The 21,250-nt window shown below is 43.2% G+C and overlaps 1 protein-coding gene and 1 pseudogene across 2 annotated transcripts in view; both read left to right on the plus strand.

Annotated features, from left to right (window-relative positions):
* LOC311507015 (myosin heavy chain, fast skeletal muscle-like) overlaps positions 1–21,250 on the plus strand; it is a 36,826-nt pseudogene that overhangs the window by 15,147 nt on the left and 429 nt on the right. The window contains exons 5-36 of the transcript in view: positions 12,180–12,285; positions 12,373–12,465; positions 12,552–12,615; positions 12,706–12,806; positions 13,150–13,251; positions 13,353–13,491; positions 13,595–13,713; positions 13,814–13,963; positions 14,046–14,216; positions 14,318–14,624; positions 14,981–15,061; positions 15,145–15,228; positions 15,325–15,442; positions 15,537–15,660; positions 15,759–15,895; positions 16,059–16,314; positions 16,456–16,698; positions 16,780–16,956; positions 17,049–17,194; positions 17,373–17,463; positions 17,549–17,938; positions 18,020–18,146; positions 18,293–18,411; positions 18,648–18,844; positions 18,920–19,103; positions 19,199–19,364; positions 19,659–19,783; positions 19,901–20,209; positions 20,287–20,491; positions 20,606–20,731; positions 20,842–21,012; positions 21,123–21,227. The product of the transcript in view is annotated as a myosin heavy chain, fast skeletal muscle-like (transcript). The remainder of the gene's footprint in view (positions 1–12,179; positions 12,286–12,372; positions 12,466–12,551; positions 12,616–12,705; positions 12,807–13,149; positions 13,252–13,352; positions 13,492–13,594; positions 13,714–13,813; positions 13,964–14,045; positions 14,217–14,317; positions 14,625–14,980; positions 15,062–15,144; positions 15,229–15,324; positions 15,443–15,536; positions 15,661–15,758; positions 15,896–16,058; positions 16,315–16,455; positions 16,699–16,779; positions 16,957–17,048; positions 17,195–17,372; positions 17,464–17,548; positions 17,939–18,019; positions 18,147–18,292; positions 18,412–18,647; positions 18,845–18,919; positions 19,104–19,198; positions 19,365–19,658; positions 19,784–19,900; positions 20,210–20,286; positions 20,492–20,605; positions 20,732–20,841; positions 21,013–21,122; positions 21,228–21,250) is intronic.
* LOC311506107 (myosin heavy chain, fast skeletal muscle-like) lies at positions 8,921–12,090 on the plus strand (the record flags this gene model as incomplete). Its single annotated transcript, XM_084569989.1, has 5 exons — positions 8,921–9,101; positions 11,295–11,488; positions 11,593–11,724; positions 11,809–11,965; positions 12,059–12,090. The coding sequence occupies 5 exons, from the start codon at positions 8,921–8,923 to the stop codon at positions 12,088–12,090; spliced, it is 696 nt and encodes a 231-aa protein (XP_084426115.1).

Raw genomic sequence — 21,250 nt, forward strand, 5'->3', positions numbered from 1 at the left:
TTGTTTCCACTCCCTTCCTCTTCAAGTGCATCACACTCTGGAATGTCCACAACGACATGATCCGTAGATTGAGCAAAAGGTGGATCTACGGGTCTGCTTGACTGGTCAGGACTTGACTGTTTGGATGTGAGATGGTGCTGTGAGTGAAAGTCAGGAGCGTTTGGATTGAGTGAGGTCAGGGGTTGTCTTGTGGGTACACACTCCATTTCCTGAACGAAAGGTCCCCATGAAGTGATTTGTGGTGATCCCTCAAAAGCATCATCAATCTCCTCTTCATCTGTCAAATCTCCCTCCACATCACATTCCGCCTGCTGATTCCTCACTTTACAGCTCCTCAAGGTCATTTTCCTTCCTTTGTCTAGCTGTGGTCCCTGCTCTGGAGGTTCCTCAACAGGCAGAAACCCACAGGGCAAAAGCAGGTCTCTATGAAGGGTACGGTGCGACCCACTGCCCTTCTCAGGTTTGACGACATACACAGGTCCACCATCAACTTGTTTCACAACAACGTGAACAGGACGTTCCCACCTGTCAGCCAACTTATGTTTCCCGCGCACGCTGACATTCTTCACCAGGACACGGTCACCTTCAACCAATTCAGCAGCTCTGACTTTGGCATCAAACCGCACCTTGTTTCTCTCTCCTGCTTTCCTGGAACTTTCAGCTGCCAGGGCGTAGCTTTCATGGAGGCGTTGACGCAGGTTCTGCACATATTCCGAATGTGTCTTACGAGTCTCAGTATGAGGTTTGGTGCCCAGGATGAGATCAACTGGGAGGGTCGGCTGCCGGCCAAACATCAACTCATATGGCGAATACCCCGTTGTGTCATTCCGCGTACAATTGTACGCATGTACAAGGGGTTTAACGAAATCTCTCCAGCGTTGTTTGTCCTTCTCCTCCAATGTTCCAAGCATGCTTAGCAGGGTCCTATTAAAGCGCTCAACAGGATTCCCTTGGGGATGATAGGGTGTTGTACGCACCTTATCCGCTCCAATCAACGAACACAACTCTTTGATCGTGTGGGATTCAAAGTCCCTTCCCTGATCACTGTGAAGGCGGCTAGGGAATCCGTAATGGACAAGGAAGTTCTCCCAGAGGGCCCTAGCGACCGTCCTGGCCTTCTGATCCTTCGTTGGCACTGCCACCGCGAACTTCGTGAAATGGTCAGTGATGACCAAGATGTTCCGGGTGTCATGGCTATCAGGTTCGAGGGACAGATAGTCCATGCAGACCAACTGTAATGGGTAAGTTGTTTTGATGTTTACCATAGGTGCCGCTCTCTGCGGTTGAGCTTTCCTCCTGGTACATCTTCCACAGGTTTGACATTTCCTATCGATGGATTCTTTCATCCTTGGCCAATAAAATCTGGCTCTAGCCAGGCTTAGCACACGCTCCGGTCCCAGGTGACCGACTTCATCATGTAACCCATGAAGAGCTCTGTCTCTATACTGTGCAGGCAGCACAAGCTGATAGATGATGTCTCCTCGATCATAGCACCTTCTGTGGAGGATGCCATCTCTGAGTTCAAGCCTGTTCCACTCTCTGAGGAGCAATTTGACCTCAGGCTCCTCAGTGCTTACAGTTTTGAAACTGGGCTTCCGTGCACCATCCAAAAAGGCGATGATTTTCCTTATTGAAGGATCCTCCCTTTGCGCCTTATGCCAACATTCCTTTGTCATGCCAGGCAGAGTAGTTTGGCCTTGGCTAGCAAACAATTCAGGCACTGATGAAGCATCTGTGGCGAGGGACTCTGCAAGGACAGGAAGTTGCGGGGAGATGACAGTGTGGCGATGACAGAGTGCAGAGATGGCATCTGCGGGAACCTCCTTTTCCTCCCCCTCTAGAATGCGTTTTGCCATCGCCTCAATCCTCTCTTTCTCCTGTATGAAGTCCTCGTCTTCCTGAGGTGGAGCCTGCGGCCGTCGAGACAGGCCGTCCGCGTCCCTGTTGGTATGTCCTGCTCGATACTTGATGTTGAATCTGAAAGTTGAAAGGGCAGCCAACCAGCGGTGTCCTGCTGCATCAAGCTTGGCGGAGGTAAGGACATAGGTGAGCGGATTATTGTCCGTCAGAACAGTAAAATCTGTACCGTAGAGGTAGTCATTGAATTTTTCGCAGATCGCCCACTTCAAAGCTAGATACTCTAGTTTGTGAGTTGGGTAATTTTTCTCACTCTTTGATAAGCCTCTACTGGCGTAGGCTATCACACGAAGCTTCCCGCCTTGCTCCTGATAAAGAGCAGCGCCCAGGCCTTCACAACAAGCATCTGTGTGTAGCACGTACGGGAGCCTGGGATCCGCAAAAGCGAGGACAGGAGCTGACGTTAACTTGTCAATGAGTGTTCTGAAAGCGGTCTCGCACTCAGACGTCCACTCTTCATCAAAAGGAGCTTTCGGATGGACACAGTTCTTCGGACGATCTCTTTTGTAGGCCTTACCTCTCTTCTTGGCTGGATAGTATCCAACAGTGAGAGCGTTGAGGGGCTTGGCGATTTTAGAATAGCCTTCCACGAAGCGCCTATAATATCCGGCGAAGCCCAGAAAACGCTTCAGCTCCTCTCTATTCCCAGGACAAGGCCAGTCTTTAAGAGCGGAGACTTTATCTGGATCGGTATGGACTCCTTGAGCATCCACCACATGACCAAGGTATTTCACAGATGACCTAAAAAAATGGCATTTCTCAGGTGACAGTCTTAAGCCATAGTCCTTGAGACGGTGTAATACCTTCATGAGCCTCGTCTCATGCTCTTCGAGTGTCTCTGAGAAGACTATGAGGTCATCTAAAAACACGAGAACCTCACTGAGATGCAGGTCTCCAACACACCTTTCCATGAGGCGCTGGAAAGTGCTAGGAGCGTTGGTCACGCCTTGTGGCATACGGTTAAATTCGTAGAAGCCCAAGGGACACGTGAACGCTGTCTTTGGCTTATCCTCCTCTGCCATCTCCACCTGATAATAGCCAGACCTGAGATCCATCACGGAGAACCACCTTGCTCCACTCAGGGCTGAGAATGTCTCTTCAATATTGGGGAGGGCGTATGCATCTTTTATAGTGCGGGTGTTCAGCTTCCTATAATCGATACACAGCCTAATCTTCCCATTCTTCTTCCTAACCAACACCACTGGTGAGGCGAAGGGGCTCTCAGACTCTCTTATTATTCCAGCATCGAGGAGCTCCCTGAGGTGCTGTTTTACAGCCTCCCTATCGCTTGGGTGTATTGGCCTTGGGCGCTCTTTAAAGGGCGTCTGGTCCTGCAAGCGGATATGGTGCCTCACAGCGGTGGTGTGGCCCAAGGAGAGCTCGTCGACAGCGAAGACCTCTGGGATGGAATTCAGCTGGTCTGAAATTCGCTCCTTCCAATCCTCAGGCATAGGTGAGTCATCAAGATTGAATGAAAGCCTCTCACTTTGCATCTGAGGATCAGTGGTCACGGATTGCATGGCACTCAGGGGCATTGCACTCTGAACAGCAAGAACTTCTCCAATGACACACCTTGGAGGCAGAGTAACACTGTGATCTGCCGTATTTCTGAGAGTGACAGGGATCTTCGTGGAGGCCTTACAGGTGATATTCATAAGTGCACATTCAAGGAACAGTCCGCCAGGTAAGGAAGGAGAGTCAGGGGGTTCAAGGACAAAAGATGTGTTGGGATTTTCCCTCCCAACCCTGACATCCCCAACCACGCACAGCTTGTGCCCTGCTGGAACAGTGACGGGGTACCTCCCATGCAACTTCACAAGACAAGGTTTGTTTTCATTTTCATGTACTTTGGCAACGTATTGGAGAAGCAAGGCAAACTTATCTGACCTCCTCTGGAATGTCAGCCTGTCGTGGTGCATCCCACGCTGGTGGAGTTGCAGCAGAACATTTGTACCGACCAACACTGGAATTCGGCTATTAAACTGGCACTCGGGGACAACAAGCGCTAGGGCAGTTAGCTGCTCCTCCGCACCAGTCACACTGTCGGGGAAGGTTAGAGGGACCTCAACATAGCCGAGGTAAGGTACCGATTGACCTCCCGCCCCCTCAACCTCGAGCAAATGATGAATGGGCTGAATTGGGTAGGATGCCAGGTAGTTGGAACGGAAAGTCTCTGAAATGGTGGTAACTTGAGATCCAGTATCGAGGATAGATTGACATCTTGTGTCCCCTACGGAGACTGTAGAGACACAGCGAGGGCCCACCAGCCCAGGAGGTAATGTGTGGGGAGGCCCACCATCCGGGGTTTCAACTCCCGTTTTCTCTTCCACGTTGTGGGTCATTGCTGTGGGACTTGTCTGATTGACGTCCTCAGCTCCTGGTCGTCCCGTTACAGGAGCCTCTACAAGTTTAAAGATGCTTCAGGGGATCCCTGTCGTGCCCAGAATCTGTCACGCTTTTCCCTGAGTTCTGCATTCTTTTTCCGTACAAGACCAGGGTTAGGTTCATTGGTGCAATTTGCGGCAATGTGGCCGTCTTCTCCACACTTAAAGCAGAACCACGGTCTTGGTTGAGTGGGAGTTTGGGGCGTCGAAGGATTTGTGACATGGACTCCTAAGCTTCCTCTTTGCAAGGGCGTCTCCTTCCTTGTTGAACTGCTGGGGGGCCCTTCACGTTTGAATTCATTTCTCTCTTTGTGTAGCAGTTGTGCAACTTGTTTCCGAAGTTCTGCGACTTCCCTTTCAAGTTTGGAACTTGCATCAGGCTTTTTGGTAACTGTGACACTAGGTTCCTCATCAAATGCTGGAAGGCTCATGACTGAATGAACATGTGCTGCAGCCTTTGTGCTTCCTAGATGTTTTTTCATTCTGTCCATCTTAGCAGCCCGCCGGTCCTCTTCTGTTCTCAATAGGAGCAGTAATTCTGGGAAAGAGGGGGGGCTAGTTTTCCTGTGTTCAAGCTGGAGGCCAATGATCAAACTCTGGTCCCAGCACCCTCGACAAAATTGCCTGAGTAAGTACTTATCTGATTCTGCAGGCGAAACTCCCCCTCTGGAGATGGCTTTAGTGAGAAGGGTTTGGAGGCGGTTTAGGTAGACAGAGGGCTTCTCCCCAGAATTCTGGTTTGAACCCAAAAACGTCGCAAATAGCTCTTCTCCATCCTCTACTACTCCAAATGCAGATTCAAGCTGAGTGAGGTAAGCTGCAGGTGGTGCACTTGTTCCAAGAGGCTTGACAATGTCAGCAGCTGGGCTAAGAAGACTCTCCAAGATCCTTCTTACCTTTTGGGAGTCGGATAATGAAATATCATTAAGAAGAAGGTCCACCTGAGTGCGCCAGGCATCGTAATCTACTTCGCCGGTTGGCTTTGGAAGTCGTCCCGAGAAGGTCCGGACTCTGCTCTGGCTGAAGCTAGATGGTGTTGCATCACTGCGAATGAAATGTTCAACGATAACCTTCTGGACTTGAGGTGGATTAATTGCGCTCGCACTCAGAAGTGAAGGACTTGTGGGGGAGCTGAGGTGGGGAGAAGCAGAAGCTGGATCAGCTGGGCTTGGCTCAGGCCTGTCAGCTGGACCTTCATCAGTTGCTCTACTGTCACTACTTGCTGCAGGAACAGGCTGATCTGACAGTTGGAGGTGAGTATCGGGGCTCAGTGGGGGATCTGGTGGGACGCGTTCTAACTCCTGCTGAAGCACATTCCAAAAACCAGCTTTACTGCTCCCAGCAAGAGTGCTCAGGTCAGCTAAGCATCTTTGGGCTAACTCTCTCCCAAGCTCCTCTTGACACATCTCACGAATAGTCCTCACATGCCAGGTGATGTTGGGGTCACGGGGGCTAGGCACATGTCCAAGGTTTGCAGGATCAAGCCTTGAAATTGTCTGCTCTGAGGAGTACTCTACAAGGGTTCTGGCTTTTGGCTTATCTGGCACATCAGGAACCCTGACCATTTTCTTTATGTCCCCGATAATCTTAAAGAAGTCGGTTATTTCTTCGTCAGTATACTGTTCATCTATGCCCGTAACATAAAGGCAACTAGGTCCATGTACATCAAACCGGTTGCAAAGATCCATTTTATCATGCACTTAAGTTTACTGAGTTTTATGGTCAATGATAATTTGCACGACACATCAACTAAACTCTAACGTCTGTGTGAGACTACTTATTTCAGACTATTTGGGGTAGGATCTAACTTAACCTACAGCAGTCTCCTGGCTGGCTCGCCACTTTTAACACCCCCCACACTGCACTTTTAATGTTGAGGCAGCATATCACACAAAAATGAGGGTTATCTTATTCTAGGTCCAATGAGGAGACTGCTGGCCTATAGCAGGCTGATTGCTGGATTCAGGCCTGTAACACCTACCCCAAGAACTACACAGAAACACAGACTGAAGGTTTAAAGGAGTTATATTGAACTCACTGAATATCTTCTGCAGCACCGGATCTCAACAGGTAAGTGACACAAAATGAGTATTACACAGAATCAATAGTGTAACCAATACAATCAATGTTCACAGTTACTCAAATGTCTGTTTGACTTAAACCAAAAAAAAATGATAAAGAAAAACCCTCTGAGATCTCAGGTAATGAAAGTAAATTGTCCCAAAAGTTCAAATGAATAAAAAATAAATAAATAAATAAAATGAGTGCACTCAGTCCTACCGCCCTCTTATTAACGAATGTCCAGTGGGGAGTATTGCAGGGGTGGGGGGTGAAGATGTGGATGAAGGTATGAATCGGGGGGACAACCAGGACGGAGATGGAGGTGAAGATGGATGCAGCAGGTGAACCCGGGACCCAGAAGAAGGACTCTACAAAAAAACCAGTCTACACAACCGTGCGGAAAATTACTCATTTTGTCTATAATAATAATAAGTCCATTTGAATGTATTTAAATAAAATTACTGCTTTTCAGTGTCCATTTTACTTTGTTACTACTATTTTTTATGAATTTTGTGAATATAACATTTCCCCATGAACTGGCAACACATCATAGCTCAATAAACCCACATGAATTCACATTTAGCATATAAAAATAATTAACCTCTGTTTTTTTTTTTCTTTTTTTTGCATACAGATCGTGTTATTCATACATAAATCACCTAGATTTTACAGTTTACACAGTGAAAAACATTCTTTTTTAACCCAACACTCAGCTCAGCTGCATGAATTTCTAGTATTGAGGCCTACTGGTCTAGCCTGCACCACGCGGCTATAAAAAACACACACAACCACGAACTAGCACCACAATATTCACAACCAATTAACACATACTTTAACATTGGCGAATCGTTCAGGCTGGTTCAATTCTGTCCCGACTGGTTTTAGAGACTATTCAAGACTAATCGTTCAGTATTTAGCACTCTGATAGCATGCTAATGCGAGCATCAATGGTGACTCACCGGGATTCCTATTGTTTACGTTCGTTCAACTCGAACTCACGGTACACCGATGGTCTCTTCTGTCTCTCGGTCTTCAGTTTTCTGACTTCTGTTAGTTTATTATCAGTTAAACTCTAAGTTCGTTTTTTCTACTTCTTTTCTTCTCTTCCAGCTACTCACACAGCACACCAGACATCGTCGAGAGGGGCTCGCAAAGGTCAGTGCAGAGGTGAGATGCTCACTAGCGTCAGGTTTTCGCGCACCGAAACTCACCTGATTTAAAGAGACAGTAACACAAACGGCTTTGTTCATAGGAGAAGCTATTTTCACTTGTCCTCTCTCATGAAAAAAATATTAAAGAACTGAAATTTTATAGAATACTTTGAACATTAACACATATACCTATAATTAACTATAAACAACCTGGGGTTTATTAACCCTGGTTACATTTGCATTTTTAAAACCTGGTCATTTCCATTACCAACACTAACTCACAGGACTTAATGAGTACAGGCCCGCTGCCCTGACTTCTGTGGTAATGAAGTCATTTGAGCACCTTGCCCTGCCCTACCTGAAGGGCATCACTGACCCCTTCCTGGACCCCCTGCAGGTCTGTAGATGATGCAGTAAACCTGGCTCTCCACTTCGTCCTCCAGCACCTGGACAGGATCCTGTTTGTGGACTTCAGCTTTAACACCATCATCCCAGCCTTGCTGTAGGACAAGGTCTCCCAGCTGAGTGTGCCTGACTCCATCTGCAGGTGGATCACAGACTTCCTTTCAGAAAGGAGGCAACACGTGAGGCTGGGAAAACTCAACTCTGAGTCATGGACCATCAATACTGGTTCCCCTCAAGGCCGTGTTCTTTCTCCTCTGCTCTTCTTCCTCTACCCCACAGCTGGTACTGTGGTTGCCTCATCTAAATTAAAATTAAGATACTGATGACTGTGAAATGCATTGTAATCAAAATTAAAAGAGATTGTGATCCACCAAACAGAGGGCTCCTACTATGGTTACTATTGCTAACCCACTTCAGGTTAAACGAATACATTGAGCAGCTTAACTCTTTTGTCAATAAAACTGCAATAGTTTTCAATTTTGGTTTTCCTTATGTTTCATGTTTTAATTTGTAATCAGTTTTCTTGTTGAATTTAAGTTTTACTTCCTGTCTGTTTCACTTACCTATCTTGCCTTGTCTCTTATGTCTTTTGTGAGTGCCTTTCCCTTTGTCCTCGATCAAGCCATCTGTGATGTCACCCTTGTTTAGATACCTTTCATTTGCTCATGTTCTCATCTTGGTTTTGGTTCTCACCTGTTTTTGGATACCCTGCCTTTCTTTCAGCATCTTTTTGTTCCTGTTTCGTAAGTTGCCATTACATTCTACTTTGAGAGCTACTCCTGCCTCCCCTTAGTGCCTGCATTTGGGTCCTCCCTCGCTTGGGTCCAACATGACCAGAAATGAGACAGAACGACTTCATCACTATGGACCCAGCAGACACTATCTTTTTTTGACGAGGCCCTAGAAAGAAGGCAGGTGGTTTTGGCCTATTTTGTCCAAATGTTGGACTTTAAGCCATGGCTGAGACCTGAGCCTCTCTTTGGAGGAATTCGGCTAGCCATGATGGCCCTACAGGAAAGCATGGCCCGCATTGACGGCATAATTCCAGGCCTACCAGCCACCAGCCTGCTGCAAACCAAACTGCTTACCACATGCCGGTGGTTCCCTGGTCTACTAGAGGCCAAAATGCTAGTCCCCAGCAAACTGCCTCAATTCCTGATTCTCCTGACCTCCCAGTGTCCTGGTATGGTGAAGTCCCCTTGCTACTTATACTTCACAACTTATATATTATATGAATCTGGACAGGCACAGATCGCAATGGTTATTTTTTCCACTGCATTTCATTAATCCATTGTCAAGAGATATATAACATTTGCTGAGCTGGAGGCCAGTTTTACTTTTTCTAAAAACTTTGATTTAAACTTGTATGTACTTATATTTATGCTTATATGCTATACTTTGTACAATGCTACTTCCTTTGTTTTGTTTTCTTTTGCCTGTGAAGCCTTTACTCTTTCATTTAAAGTTCCAGTTAGAAACAAATAAAACTTTTTGCATGGGTTATACAATTATGTTACTGGCAGTTACTGTTACTGGATTTTTTTTTTTTCAATAAGAAATGTATACAGTTGCTTAGGGTTTAAGGCGTTAAGGAATTCCATTTGTGCTCATGGGGCTACAGTGCAGAACCTTAATTATATTTTTAGGAATGCTGTAACTTTAATTGGAGTTAAACTCTTGATTCTGCACACATGGCATAGTGTTATAACATTAGACTGCATTATCAGCAAGATACTCATCTGTAAGACCAGGGCTTGAACACGCGGAGCAGATCAGTCCATTTCCTGTTTTGGTTGTGGCCCCTTCTTCATCCCATGTGTCTCCTCTGCACTTTTCTTGAAATTCTACCTGGACAAAACAACAAACGTGGGGGGAAATTTTGCAGTTGCCTTATGCCTTAATAAATATTTTAAGACATTAAAACACTTTAAACATGGGATATAGTGTTAACAGCATGTCTTAATGTGTCCTATAATTATATCCTTCTCTGTAAGCCAAACATGAATCTCTCCATCCTTCCTTGGCGGGTTTTATTTTTGACCACGCTAATACCTCGTGCTCTGCTGGTATGATAGCAAATCCATGCAAAACTGATCCTGGATATGATCCCAGACATTCTCTTCACTAAATCATTTTAATGAAGGGAGCTTTTAAAACATAAAAGTTAAATTAAATCCTGCACCTTTTCATTCCTCACAGTAAAACATAAGTGATATTTGTGAGCAACATTTTTGTGGTTGGCAATCCTGATTAAACACCTTTGCCAAGAGACATATAACACTTGTCCAGCATTAATGGAAAGTCCGTCAGCCTGAATTTTATTTCAGATATCTAAGATGTCCTGTAACTATACACCAGTGGCATTTCAAAGCTTCTCCAAATTTAAACCTCATTACTGCCTGTGATATTAAAATCACCAAGACATATGGATCCCTATTATAAAATGTGTCAGTTTAAATTAATTTCACCTTCTAGATTTATTGGAATAAATAATCTGCAAAGAGCCCAGTGCACTTCTACAATTTACCAGTGGGCTTACTGTGGACATAACTGGTTTATAAGCATACTCAATAACATTGTCAGCATATTTTTATATATTTTTTCTTTTACTGAAAGGTTAGAATTATATTAATTGTCATGGATGTTTTGGTATTTGAGATTTTTTATTTTTCTATTTTTTATTTTTTTTGTGGTACAAAATAGAATATGAGGTGCAAGTAAAAGCTTTTTTTCTTCCTAAAATGCAGGAAAAACACATTATTAGTTTTAATACAGCAAAGTAAAATATTTAATTTTTATGATTTATATGTAGAAAGTGAAACATGATTATTAAATTATTTTTGACCATATCAGTATCAATCAACAAGGTGTCGGACATTCCTGACCAAATTGAGTAAGGCTGAGTAGGACTGGGGAGGCAGAGCCGTGTATAAAACCAGCAGCCCAGGACGTTCGCTCTAACTGACAGGCATCTAAGACAGGTGAGTGCAATAAATTCTTCTGCTATAATTCTATACTTTGTCTCTGTTATATTATTATATGTACCGTATTATTGATAATTATTAAGATACCTGTATCAGTGTTTACTGATAATTGTATCTATATTATATTAAAATCTTTTATTTAATTACAGAACTAACAAAAACGTATAATGGTCTACTTTAAACTTTATTTTGTAGCACCCTGACATACTCAAGAGACCAAGATTTTGTTTAGCATCAGCTGAGGTAAATTACTAGTTTTATTTGTATATTTGTAATTATTATTTTTATTCAAATAAAAGGTCAGTTGTAGATTTAGTAGAAAAGAAAGATATTCTTTATGAGTAAAATCTCTTATGTTTTCAGCCTCCACTAAAGTGTCATCATGAGCACAGACGCAGAGATGGAGCAGTATGGCCCGGCGGCCATTTACCTCCGGAAGCCAGAAAAGGAGAGGATTGAGGCTCAAACCGCTCCTTTTGATGCCAAAACTGCGTACTTTGTGACTGATCCTGATGAGATGTACGTCAAGGGTAAACTAATCAAAAAAGAGGGTGGAAAAGCCACAGTTGAGACAGATGGAGGAAAGGTAGGTGAAAAGTTGTTTCATTTTAATGTCATGTTTTTTGTCATGCTGTTCTTATAAATACTCATTTGTTATATGTTTGGATAAAATAATGCTTTGGTGATTATTTCCTGTTCAGACTGTCACCCAGGAACCCTCCAAAGTTCGATAAGATGGAGGACATGGCCATGATGACCCACCTCAATGAGCCTTCTGTGCTGTATAACCTCAAAGAGCGTTATGCATCATGGATGATCTACATGAGTTTTTAATTTGCTTGGATGCAATTTAACTATCATGTGGGTCTGCATATGTTCAAATATAATATATTCTCGCCACAACAGACCTACTCTGGGTTGTTCTGTGTCGTCGTGAATCCCTACAAGTGGCTTCCTGTGTATGACGCTGTCTGCGTAGCAGCATACAGAGGCAAGAAGAGGATTGAGGCTCCACCCCACATCTTCTCCATCTCTGACAATGCCTATCAGTTCATGCTCACAGGTATGACCAAGTTAGTGTTAGAAGAAGACAAAATAAAGTTATGTGTGATTATTGAAGGGAAAAAAAATTAACTCATGTATGTTTGTATTTTAGATCGTGAGAACCAGTCTGTCCTGATTACGTGAGTATAACACAAACCGTGTCCAAATCTAAATCTTTAGAGACTTCCTAATATTGGAGCTAAATCTTTCCAACATGTCTCTAATACCCCCAGTGGAGAATCTGGTGCCGGAAAGACTGTCAACACCAAACGTGTCATCCAGTACTTCGCAACAATTGCTGCTCTTGGAGCTAAGAAGAGTGAGCCTACACCTGGCAAGATGCAGGTAAATGCAGTGGAGAAAGTGTTTTTCAGATAGAAGTTTGTACGAATGCACAGCTCATGTAACTCAAATCTTCTCTTCCAGGGCTCCCTTGAGGACCAAATTGTTGCAGCCAACCCTCTGCTGGAGGCCTACGGCAATGCCAAGACTGTGAGGAATGATAACTCCTCTCGTTTCGTAAGTGATCACATCGAGGAAACATTCTAAGACATTAACTAATTGCTCTTATACAATATAATGCTAATAAAGATGTGACTTTCTAGGGTAAATTCATCAGGATCCACTTTGGTTCCACTGGAAAGCTGGCTTCAGCTGATATTGAAACATGTAAGTTTGAATTATTTCCATTGTGTAAGTGGAGTGCTTTCCCATTGTAGTGTCATGCATTGTTTGATCTTCATTCTTTTTATCTCACAGATCTGCTGGAGAAGTCCCGTGTCACTTTCCAGTTGTCTGCTGAGAGGAGCTACCATATCTTCTATCAGCTGATGACTGGCCACAAGCCAGAGCTCCTGGGAATGTTAATAGACTTTTGAAGAATAACATTCATTCATTCATCTTCTGTTCCTGTTAAGGGTTGCAGGGTCTGCTGGAGCCTATCCCAGCTGTCAGTCGCCAGTCTATCGCAGGGCCAACACAGAGAGACAGACAACCATTCACACTCACACTCACACCTACGACCGATTTAGAATCACCAATTAACCAAATTCCACACAGAAAGGCCTAGTCGGCCCTTGGACCTTCTCACTGTGAGGCATCAGTGCTAACCACCTCGCCACTGCGCCGCCTGAAGAATAACATTCTAATAAAATGAAATACATAATAGATAATCTCATGTATTTCATTTCTACTCTTCCAGAGGCTCTTCTGATCACCACCAACCCCTATGACTATCCAATGATTAGTCAGGGTGAAATCACTGTCAAGAGCATCAATGATGTGGAGGAGTTCATTGCAACAGATGTGAGTCTGCAATTTAGTTGAACCAATAGCATACTTAAGAAAGCTGGAGGATAGCTTTCAAATACTAATTATTTAATACTTTTGCCTAACCTGTATTACAGACTGCTATTGATATCTTGGGCTTCAGCGCTGAGGAGAAAATAGGCATCTACAAGCTGACTGGTGCTGTGATGCACCATGGAAGCATGAAATTCAAGCAGAAGCAGCGTGAGGAGCAGGCTGAACCAGATGGCACTGAGGGTAATTGATAAAATAATTCCATTCACACATTACCAGTTTTCTTTTGACGAATATGCTGTGAAATTAATGAGTTTTCAGTATGCATTGTGTTTTTCTCCATCAGTGGCTGATAAAATCGCCTACCTCCTGGGTCTGAACTCAGCTGATATGCTGAAGGCTCTGTGCTACCCAAGAGTCAAGGTCGGAAATGAGATGGTCACCAAAGGTCAGACTGTCCCACAGGTAATGAAATGATAACTGATTCGTCAAAGACTATCAAATATTTTAATTTTCACATCAACATATTATTCTGAAAATGATCAATGTTAAAATCTCTTTATAGGTCAACAATGCTGTCAGTGCTCTGTGCAAGTCTATCTATGAGAAAATGTTCTTGTGGATGGTCATCCGTATCAATGAGATGTTGGACACAAAGCAGCCCAGACAGTTCTTCATTGGAGTGTTGGATATCGCTGGATTTGAGATCTTTGATGTGAGAAGATAAAAAATATCTGAGCAGTTTTAAAGCTCAACAATGTTTTGCCATGATATTTATTAATTGTCTGTAATTACAGTTCAACAGCTTGGAGCAGCTCTGCATCAACTTCACAAATGAGAAACTGCAACAGTTCTTCAACCATCACATGTTTGTTCTGGAGCAAGAGGAGTACAAGAAAGAAGGCATTCAATGGGAGTTCATTGACTTTGGTATGGACTTGGCTGCCTGCATTGAGCTTTTTGAGAAGGTAAGACAAATATGTCAATTAGGAGTATTACATAACTGTTTTATGACTGCCTGCTAAATTGTTGATTGTTTCTAACATTACAGTAAATGATGTTTTCTCAGCCAATGGGCATCTTCTCCATCCTTGAAGAGGAGTGCATGTTCCCCAAGGCCTCTGACACAACTTTCAAGAACAAGCTGCATGATCAGCATCTTGGAAAGACCAAGGCCTTTGAGAAACCAAAGCCTGGCAAGGGCAAGGCTGAGGCTCACTTCTCCCTGGTTCACTATGCTGGAACAGTGGACTACAATATCACTGGCTGGCTGGACAAGAACAAGGACCCACTGAACGACTCGGTGGTTCAGCTTTACCAGAAGTCTTCTAACAAGCTGCTGGCCTTCCTGTATGCAGCCCATGCTTCAGCTGAGGGTAAGGAATAAGAAAAAGAGTTATCAGGCACTCCAGTGTCCAGTGCAGATGGTATAGCTCATTCTGGTAAAAGTACTGGATAAATAATGCAGACTAATAGACATAGTGTGTGAAGTATTGTGCATTTTTAAATAGAGATTTTCTAATCAAAGACACATAGTTGAAAACAAAATTGTAACATGGTAGGATCAACACTTTGTGATTTCACATCAAGTTCAGTATATTCGTAGTTACATTTCTAGAAAGAAGTTAATTACTGCTCTTTAACAGTAATATATTCTCCTCAAAGAAAATAGTTGATGATATTTCTACACCATTATTTATTTAGAAATGAAATCCAATATTTTTTGAAACAGAGGCTTCAGGTGGTGGCGGCAAGAAGGGTGGCAAGAAGAAGGGTGGCTCCTTCCAGACTGTGTCTGCTCTTTTCAGAGTATGTAGAAGTTTGTGAAAAAAAATGAAAAGAAAAAGTATATATTGAGCTATTGCTGACCTGTTATGTAATGATGTTGATCCACAGGAGAACTTAAGCTGATGACCAACTTGAGGAGCACTCATCCTCACTTTGTCCGTTGCCTGATTCCCAATGAGACAAAGACCCCAGGTATAGAAGCCTGTAGTTTTACTGGAATAAAGCTACTAGAAATGCTGCATGGTCATATAAAGAATATTTTTAACTTCATGAATTTCCAACTCTTAGGTCTGATGGAGAACTTCTTGGTCATCCACCAGCTGAGGTGTAACGGTGTGCTGGAGGGTATCAGGATCTGAAGAAAAGGCTTCCCCAGCAGAATCCTCTATGGTGACTTCAAGCAGAGGCGAGTTAATAAGCAATCCAAGGTCATCACATATGTATTTTGATGATTAAGATGGGAGGAAATTATAAGTAAAAATACATTTTTTCTCTTGTAGATACAAAGTATTGAATGCCAGTGTCATCCCTGAGGGACAGTTCATTGACAACAAGAAAGCTTCAGAGAAGCTGCTGGGCTCCATTGATGTTGACCACACTCAGTACAAGTTTGGACACACTAAGGTACAATTGGACAGTATCAATACGTTTGACCTGTCGACACTGTTTATCTAGTTGTATCAACTGTTCTGATGCTTAATTTCATTAACTGGACGAAATAGGTGTTCTTCAAAGCTGGTCTGCTGGGTACCCTTGAGGAGATGAGAGACGAGAAACTGGCTGAGCTGGTGACCATGACTCAGGCTCTCTGCAGAGGATATGTTATGAGGAAGGAGTTTGTTAAGATGATGGAGAGGAGGTAGGATTATCAAAGAGTGCTATAAACTGTTCTATCTGGGGACACATTTTACATTATATTTTGTATTACTTACTTCTTATTTTAATGTAGAATTTTTTTTTACATATATATGTGCGTGTGTATTTATTTTCATTTTTATATATTAGTCTTTTTTTTTTTTCAGAGAATCTATCTTCTCCATCCAGTACAACATTCGTTCATTCATGAATGTGAAGAACTGGCCATGGCTGAAACTGTACTTCAAGATTAAGCCTCTATTGAAGAGTGCTGAGACAGAGAAGGAACTGCAGCAGATGAAGGAGAACTATGATAAGATGCAGTCAGACCTGGCTGCTGCTCTGGCCAAGAAGAAGGAACTGGAGGAGAAGATGGTTTCCCGGCTGCAGGAGAAGAATGACCTGCAACTTCAAGTGGCTGCAGTAAGTAGTAAACAACGGCAATTTTGATTACAACCCATCTGTACAGAACCATAACCAAAAAAATGATTGTCTTTGTTCACACAAAAGAAAAAATCGTGATGATTTTGACATTTTAAAATGTTTGTTTCACTTGTGCTATAGGAAGTTGAGAATCTCTCTGATGCAGAGGAAAGGTGTGAGGGGCTCATTAAGAGCAAGATCCAGCTGGAAGCCAAACTCAAAGAGACATCTGAGAGACTGGAGGATGAAGAGGAAGTCAATGATGAGCTGACTGCCAAGAAGAGGAAGTTGGAGGATGAATGCTCTGAGCTGAAGAAAGACATTGATGACTTGGAGCTCACCTTGGCTAAAGTGGAGAAAGAGAAACATGCCACAGAAAACAAGGTTCCATTTACTTTTACTTAATAGTTCAAGCACTTTCTATACACTGAAATTAGACAGTAAATGTAACTGTTCCGCTTTCAGGTGAAAAACCTGACTGAGGAGATGGCATCTCAAGATGAGGCCATTGCCAAGTTAACCAAGGAGAAGAAAGCCCTCCAAGAGGCTCATCAGCAAATACTGGATGATCTCCAGGCAGAGGAAGACAAAGTCAACACTCTGACCAAGGCCAAGACAAAGCTGGAACAGCAAGTGGACGATGTGAGGAAATATTGCTATTGAAGTTTTAATTACTTTGGGTTTAAGGATAGGTCCATTATAAAAATACAATACTTTTCTTTTTATTTCAAAAGCTTGAGGGCTCATTGGAGCAAGAGAAGAAGCTCCGCATGGACCTTGAGAGAGCCAAGAGGAAGCTTGAAGGAGATCTGAAACTGGCCCAGGAATCCATAATGGATCTGGAGAATGATAAGCAGCAATCTGATGAGAAAATCAAAAAGTATTTTGTTTTGTTTTGTTTTGTTTTGTTTTTTAATTATTTCTCAATGCTAGTCACGTGGCACAAGGGATAGGTTCTAAACAAGCAGTGCAGTGACATTGTGAGGCAATATGATTCAGAGCAATAGCGCTGTTGGTAATTTACTTATGTAGATAGTGCTCTTGTTCTTCGTTTCCAGGAAGGACTTTGAAATCAGCCAGCTCCTCAGCAAGATTGAGGATGAACAGTCCCTTGGTGCCCAGCTTCAGAAGAAGATCAAGGAACTCCAGGTAACATTGTTTTTACATGATTGTCAAACACATTGAATACTCAGGACTTAGAAAGCCCACTGAATGATTCTGTCCTCAATTCTAGGCTCGTATTGAGGAGCTGGAAGAGGAGATTGAGGCTGAGAGGGCTGCTCGGGCTAAGGTAGAGAAGCAGAGAGCTGACCTCTCCAGGGAGCTTGAGGGGATCAGTGAGAGGCTTGAGGAAGCTGGTGGAGCAACAGCCGCTCAGATTGAGATGAACAAGAAGCGTGAGGCTGAGTTCCAGAAACTGCGTCGTGACCTTGAGGAGTCAACCCTGCAGCATAAAGCTACTGCAGCAGCTCTCCGCAAGAAGCAGGCTGACAGCGTTGCAGAGCTGGGAGAGCAGATCGACAACCTCCAGCGTGTCAAGCAGAAGCTGGAGAAAGAGAAGAGCGAGTACAAGATGGAGATTGATGACCTCTCCAGCAACATGGAGGCTGTTGCCAAATCAAAGGTGAATGTTTTTTTTTTTATCTGAATATGTTGTTTGAAATGTATGGAAATGCACAAGATACATCATGTTTTCTTTGTGTAGGGCAACTTGGAGAAAATGTGCAGAACTCTTGAGGACCAGCTGAGTGAGCTCAAAGCCAAAAATGATGAGAATGTTCGTCAGCTGAATGACATTAATGCACAGAAGGCAAGACTTCAGACTGAGAACGGTAAGTGTAATCTAATAATAAACTGATCTGTCCACCAAGTGAATCAGATATGACATGTTTGCTTAAATAGTATTTTATAGATAGAAATACTTCAAACTGAGAAAAGAGTAACTCCAGAAATAACACATGAACACTTTGTTATTCAGGTGAGTTTTCCCGCCAGCTTGAGGAGAAAGAAGCTCTTGTTTCTCAGCTAACCAGAGGCAAGCAGGCATTCACTCAGCAGATTGAGGAGCTTAAGAGGCACATTGACGAGGAAGTTAAGGTATGAAACGTTTATATCTCCTTTTATATCATTACAAATAAACATTGTTAAATAATTAGTAAAAGTCACTCAGAGACTTCACTTCCTATTTTTGGTACATTTTAACCAACACTACTTACCACCCATTATTAGCCATGCGATAGACTGGCGACCTGTCCAGTGTGTACGCTGCCACCCGCCCAGTGATAGCTGGGACCTGCTCAGAGAATGTCTGACATTGACTTTGTTTTCAACAGGCCAAGAATGCCCTGGCCCATGCTGTTCAGTCAGCCCGTTAAGACTGTGATCTGCTCAGAGAGCAGTTTGAGGAGGAGCAGGAGGCCAAGGCTGAGCTGCAGAGAGGAATGTCCAAGGCCAACAGTGAAGTTGCTCAGTGGAGATCCAAATATGAGACCGATGCTATCCAGCGTACTGAGGAGTTGGAGGAGGCCAAGTAAATCACTACTATTTCTTCATTCAAACCAGCTTTTACTCAAATTATTTCATTACATATTCTTCTTCACTACAGGAAAAAGCTTGCCCAGTGACTGCAGGATGCTGAGGAATCCATTGAAGCTGTGAACTCCAAGTGTGCCTCTTTGGAGAAGACCAAGCAGAGGCTGCAGGGTGAGGTGGAGGACCTCATGATTGATGTGGAGAGAGCTAATTCTCTGGCTGCCAACCTTGACAAGAAGCAGAGGAACTTTGATAAGGTAAATTCTTAAACTGGAAGTGAAAATTTGTTTTAGCAGAATAGAAATATGTAACTCTAACTAATCATTTAATTAATTGAACTATGCAAATCCAGGTCCTGGCAGAATGGAAACAAAAATACGAGGAGGGCCAGGCAGAACTGGAGGGAGCCCAGAAGGAAGCTCGCTCTCTCAGCACTGAGCTGTTCAAGATGAAGAACTCCTATGAGGAGGCTCTGGATCATCTGGAGACCATGAAGAGAGAAAACAAGAACCTTTAGCGTATGCTATTGTCTCTAAAATTAGATTTATTTATTTATTTTCTAAATCTTACTTGTATGGGTTATTCTAGTACACTTACATGTGAAGTTAAAGAATCTGAGTGATGCTACAAGTTCTGTTGAAAGCATTAAAAAGTGATTCCAAGTTGTAGGAGACATTCAGACCTGTTGCACGCTCTGACCCTGAGGGAGAATTATTCCTTTTAACATCGACAAACAAAAGTATTCAATCTGCCTTGTTGTACAATTATTAATCACATTTTAATTTTATTTTTACCATTTGTTTGGTCTGTAGAGGAGATCTCAGATCTTACTGAACAGATTGGTGAAACTGGAAAGAGTATTCACGAGCTGGAGAAAGCCAAGAAGACTGTGGAAACTGAGAAGTCCGAAATTCAGTCAGCACTGGAGGAAGCTGAGGTAATATACTGCATATTCAAATTATAGAAATGAACAAATTAATTCAACTAAATCAGATGTATTTCAGTAATTATCAAGTCATCATATTCATTTTTATTTTTTTTAAATTATCCAAAGGGCACTCTGGAGCACGAGGAGGCAAAGATTCTCCGTGTTCAGCTTGAGCTCAACCAGGTGAAAGGTGAGGTGGACAGGAAGCTGGCAGAGAAGGACGAGGAGATGGAGCAGATCAAGAGGAACAGCCAGAAGGTGATTGACTCCATGCAGACCACTCTTGATGCTGAGGTCAGGAGCAGGAATGATGCCCTGAGAGTCAAGAAGAAGATGGAGGGAGACCTGAATGAGATGGAGATTCAGCTGAGCCATGCTAACAGGCAGGCTGCTGAGGCCCAGAAACAACTGAGGAATGTCCAGGGACAGCTCAAGGTTGGTTTTCTGATCATTTGGTTAAAGAATAAAAAAGGGTCCAGAAGATTTATTGTTTCTATTTCTTCTGTTGTCAGGATGCTCAACTGCACCTTGATGATGCTGTCAGAGGACAGGAGGACATGAAGGAACAGGTTGCCATGGTGGAGCGCAGAAATGGTCTGATGCTGGCTGAGATTGAGGAGTTGAGAGCTGCTCTGGAGCAGACAGAGAGAGGACGCAAAGTGGCTGAGCAGGAGTTGGTTGATGCTAGTGAGCGTAGTGAGACTGCTTCACTCTCAGGTTGGGTTTTATACATTTAAAAAAGTGTCCCTAAACCAAATAAATATATGAATGTGTTTTCTTTCTTAGATATGACATATAAAAATCAAATCGATTGTGACTCTTAATATTCAGAACACCAGTCTTCTGAACACCAAGAAGAAGCTGGAGGCTGACCTTGTCCAGGTTCAGGGTGAAGTGGATGATGCTGTTCAGGAAGCAAGGAACGCTGAGGACAAAGCCAAGAAGGCTATCACTGATGTGAGCTAACGTAACAGTAACTGTTTAATGTCATCTTCTTTCATGGGTTCTGTAAATAGTGGGATGGTTTTTCAGTTTAAACTGTACTTAGAGACAATTTATTATTTCAGGCCGCCATGATGGCTGAGGAGCTGAAGAAGGAGCAGGATACCAGTGCGCACCTGGAGAGGATGAAGAAGAACCTGGAGGTCACAGTCAAGGACCTGCAGCACCGTCTGGATGAGGCTGAGAACCTCGCCATGAAGGGTGGCAAGAAGCAGCTCCAGAAACTGGAGTCCAGGGTAAACACTACATACTGTGTATATATACTGCATTTTCTGTGTACTGTAAAAAAAAAAAAAATCTTTTTTCTCTGTACTCAGATAATTTTTTATTCATCATTACATTACAGGTGCGTGAGCTGGAATCTGAAGTTGAAGCTGAGCAGAGACGTGGAGCTGATGCTGTTAAAGGAGTCCGCAAACATGAGAGGAGGGTGAAGGAGCTGACCTACCAGGTGAATATAATCTCACTATAAAG

Source organism: Chelon labrosus (assembly GCF_963514085.1).
Source record: "Chelon labrosus genome assembly, chromosome: 21".
Classification (NCBI taxonomy): Eukaryota; Metazoa; Chordata; class Actinopteri; order Mugiliformes; family Mugilidae; genus Chelon; species Chelon labrosus.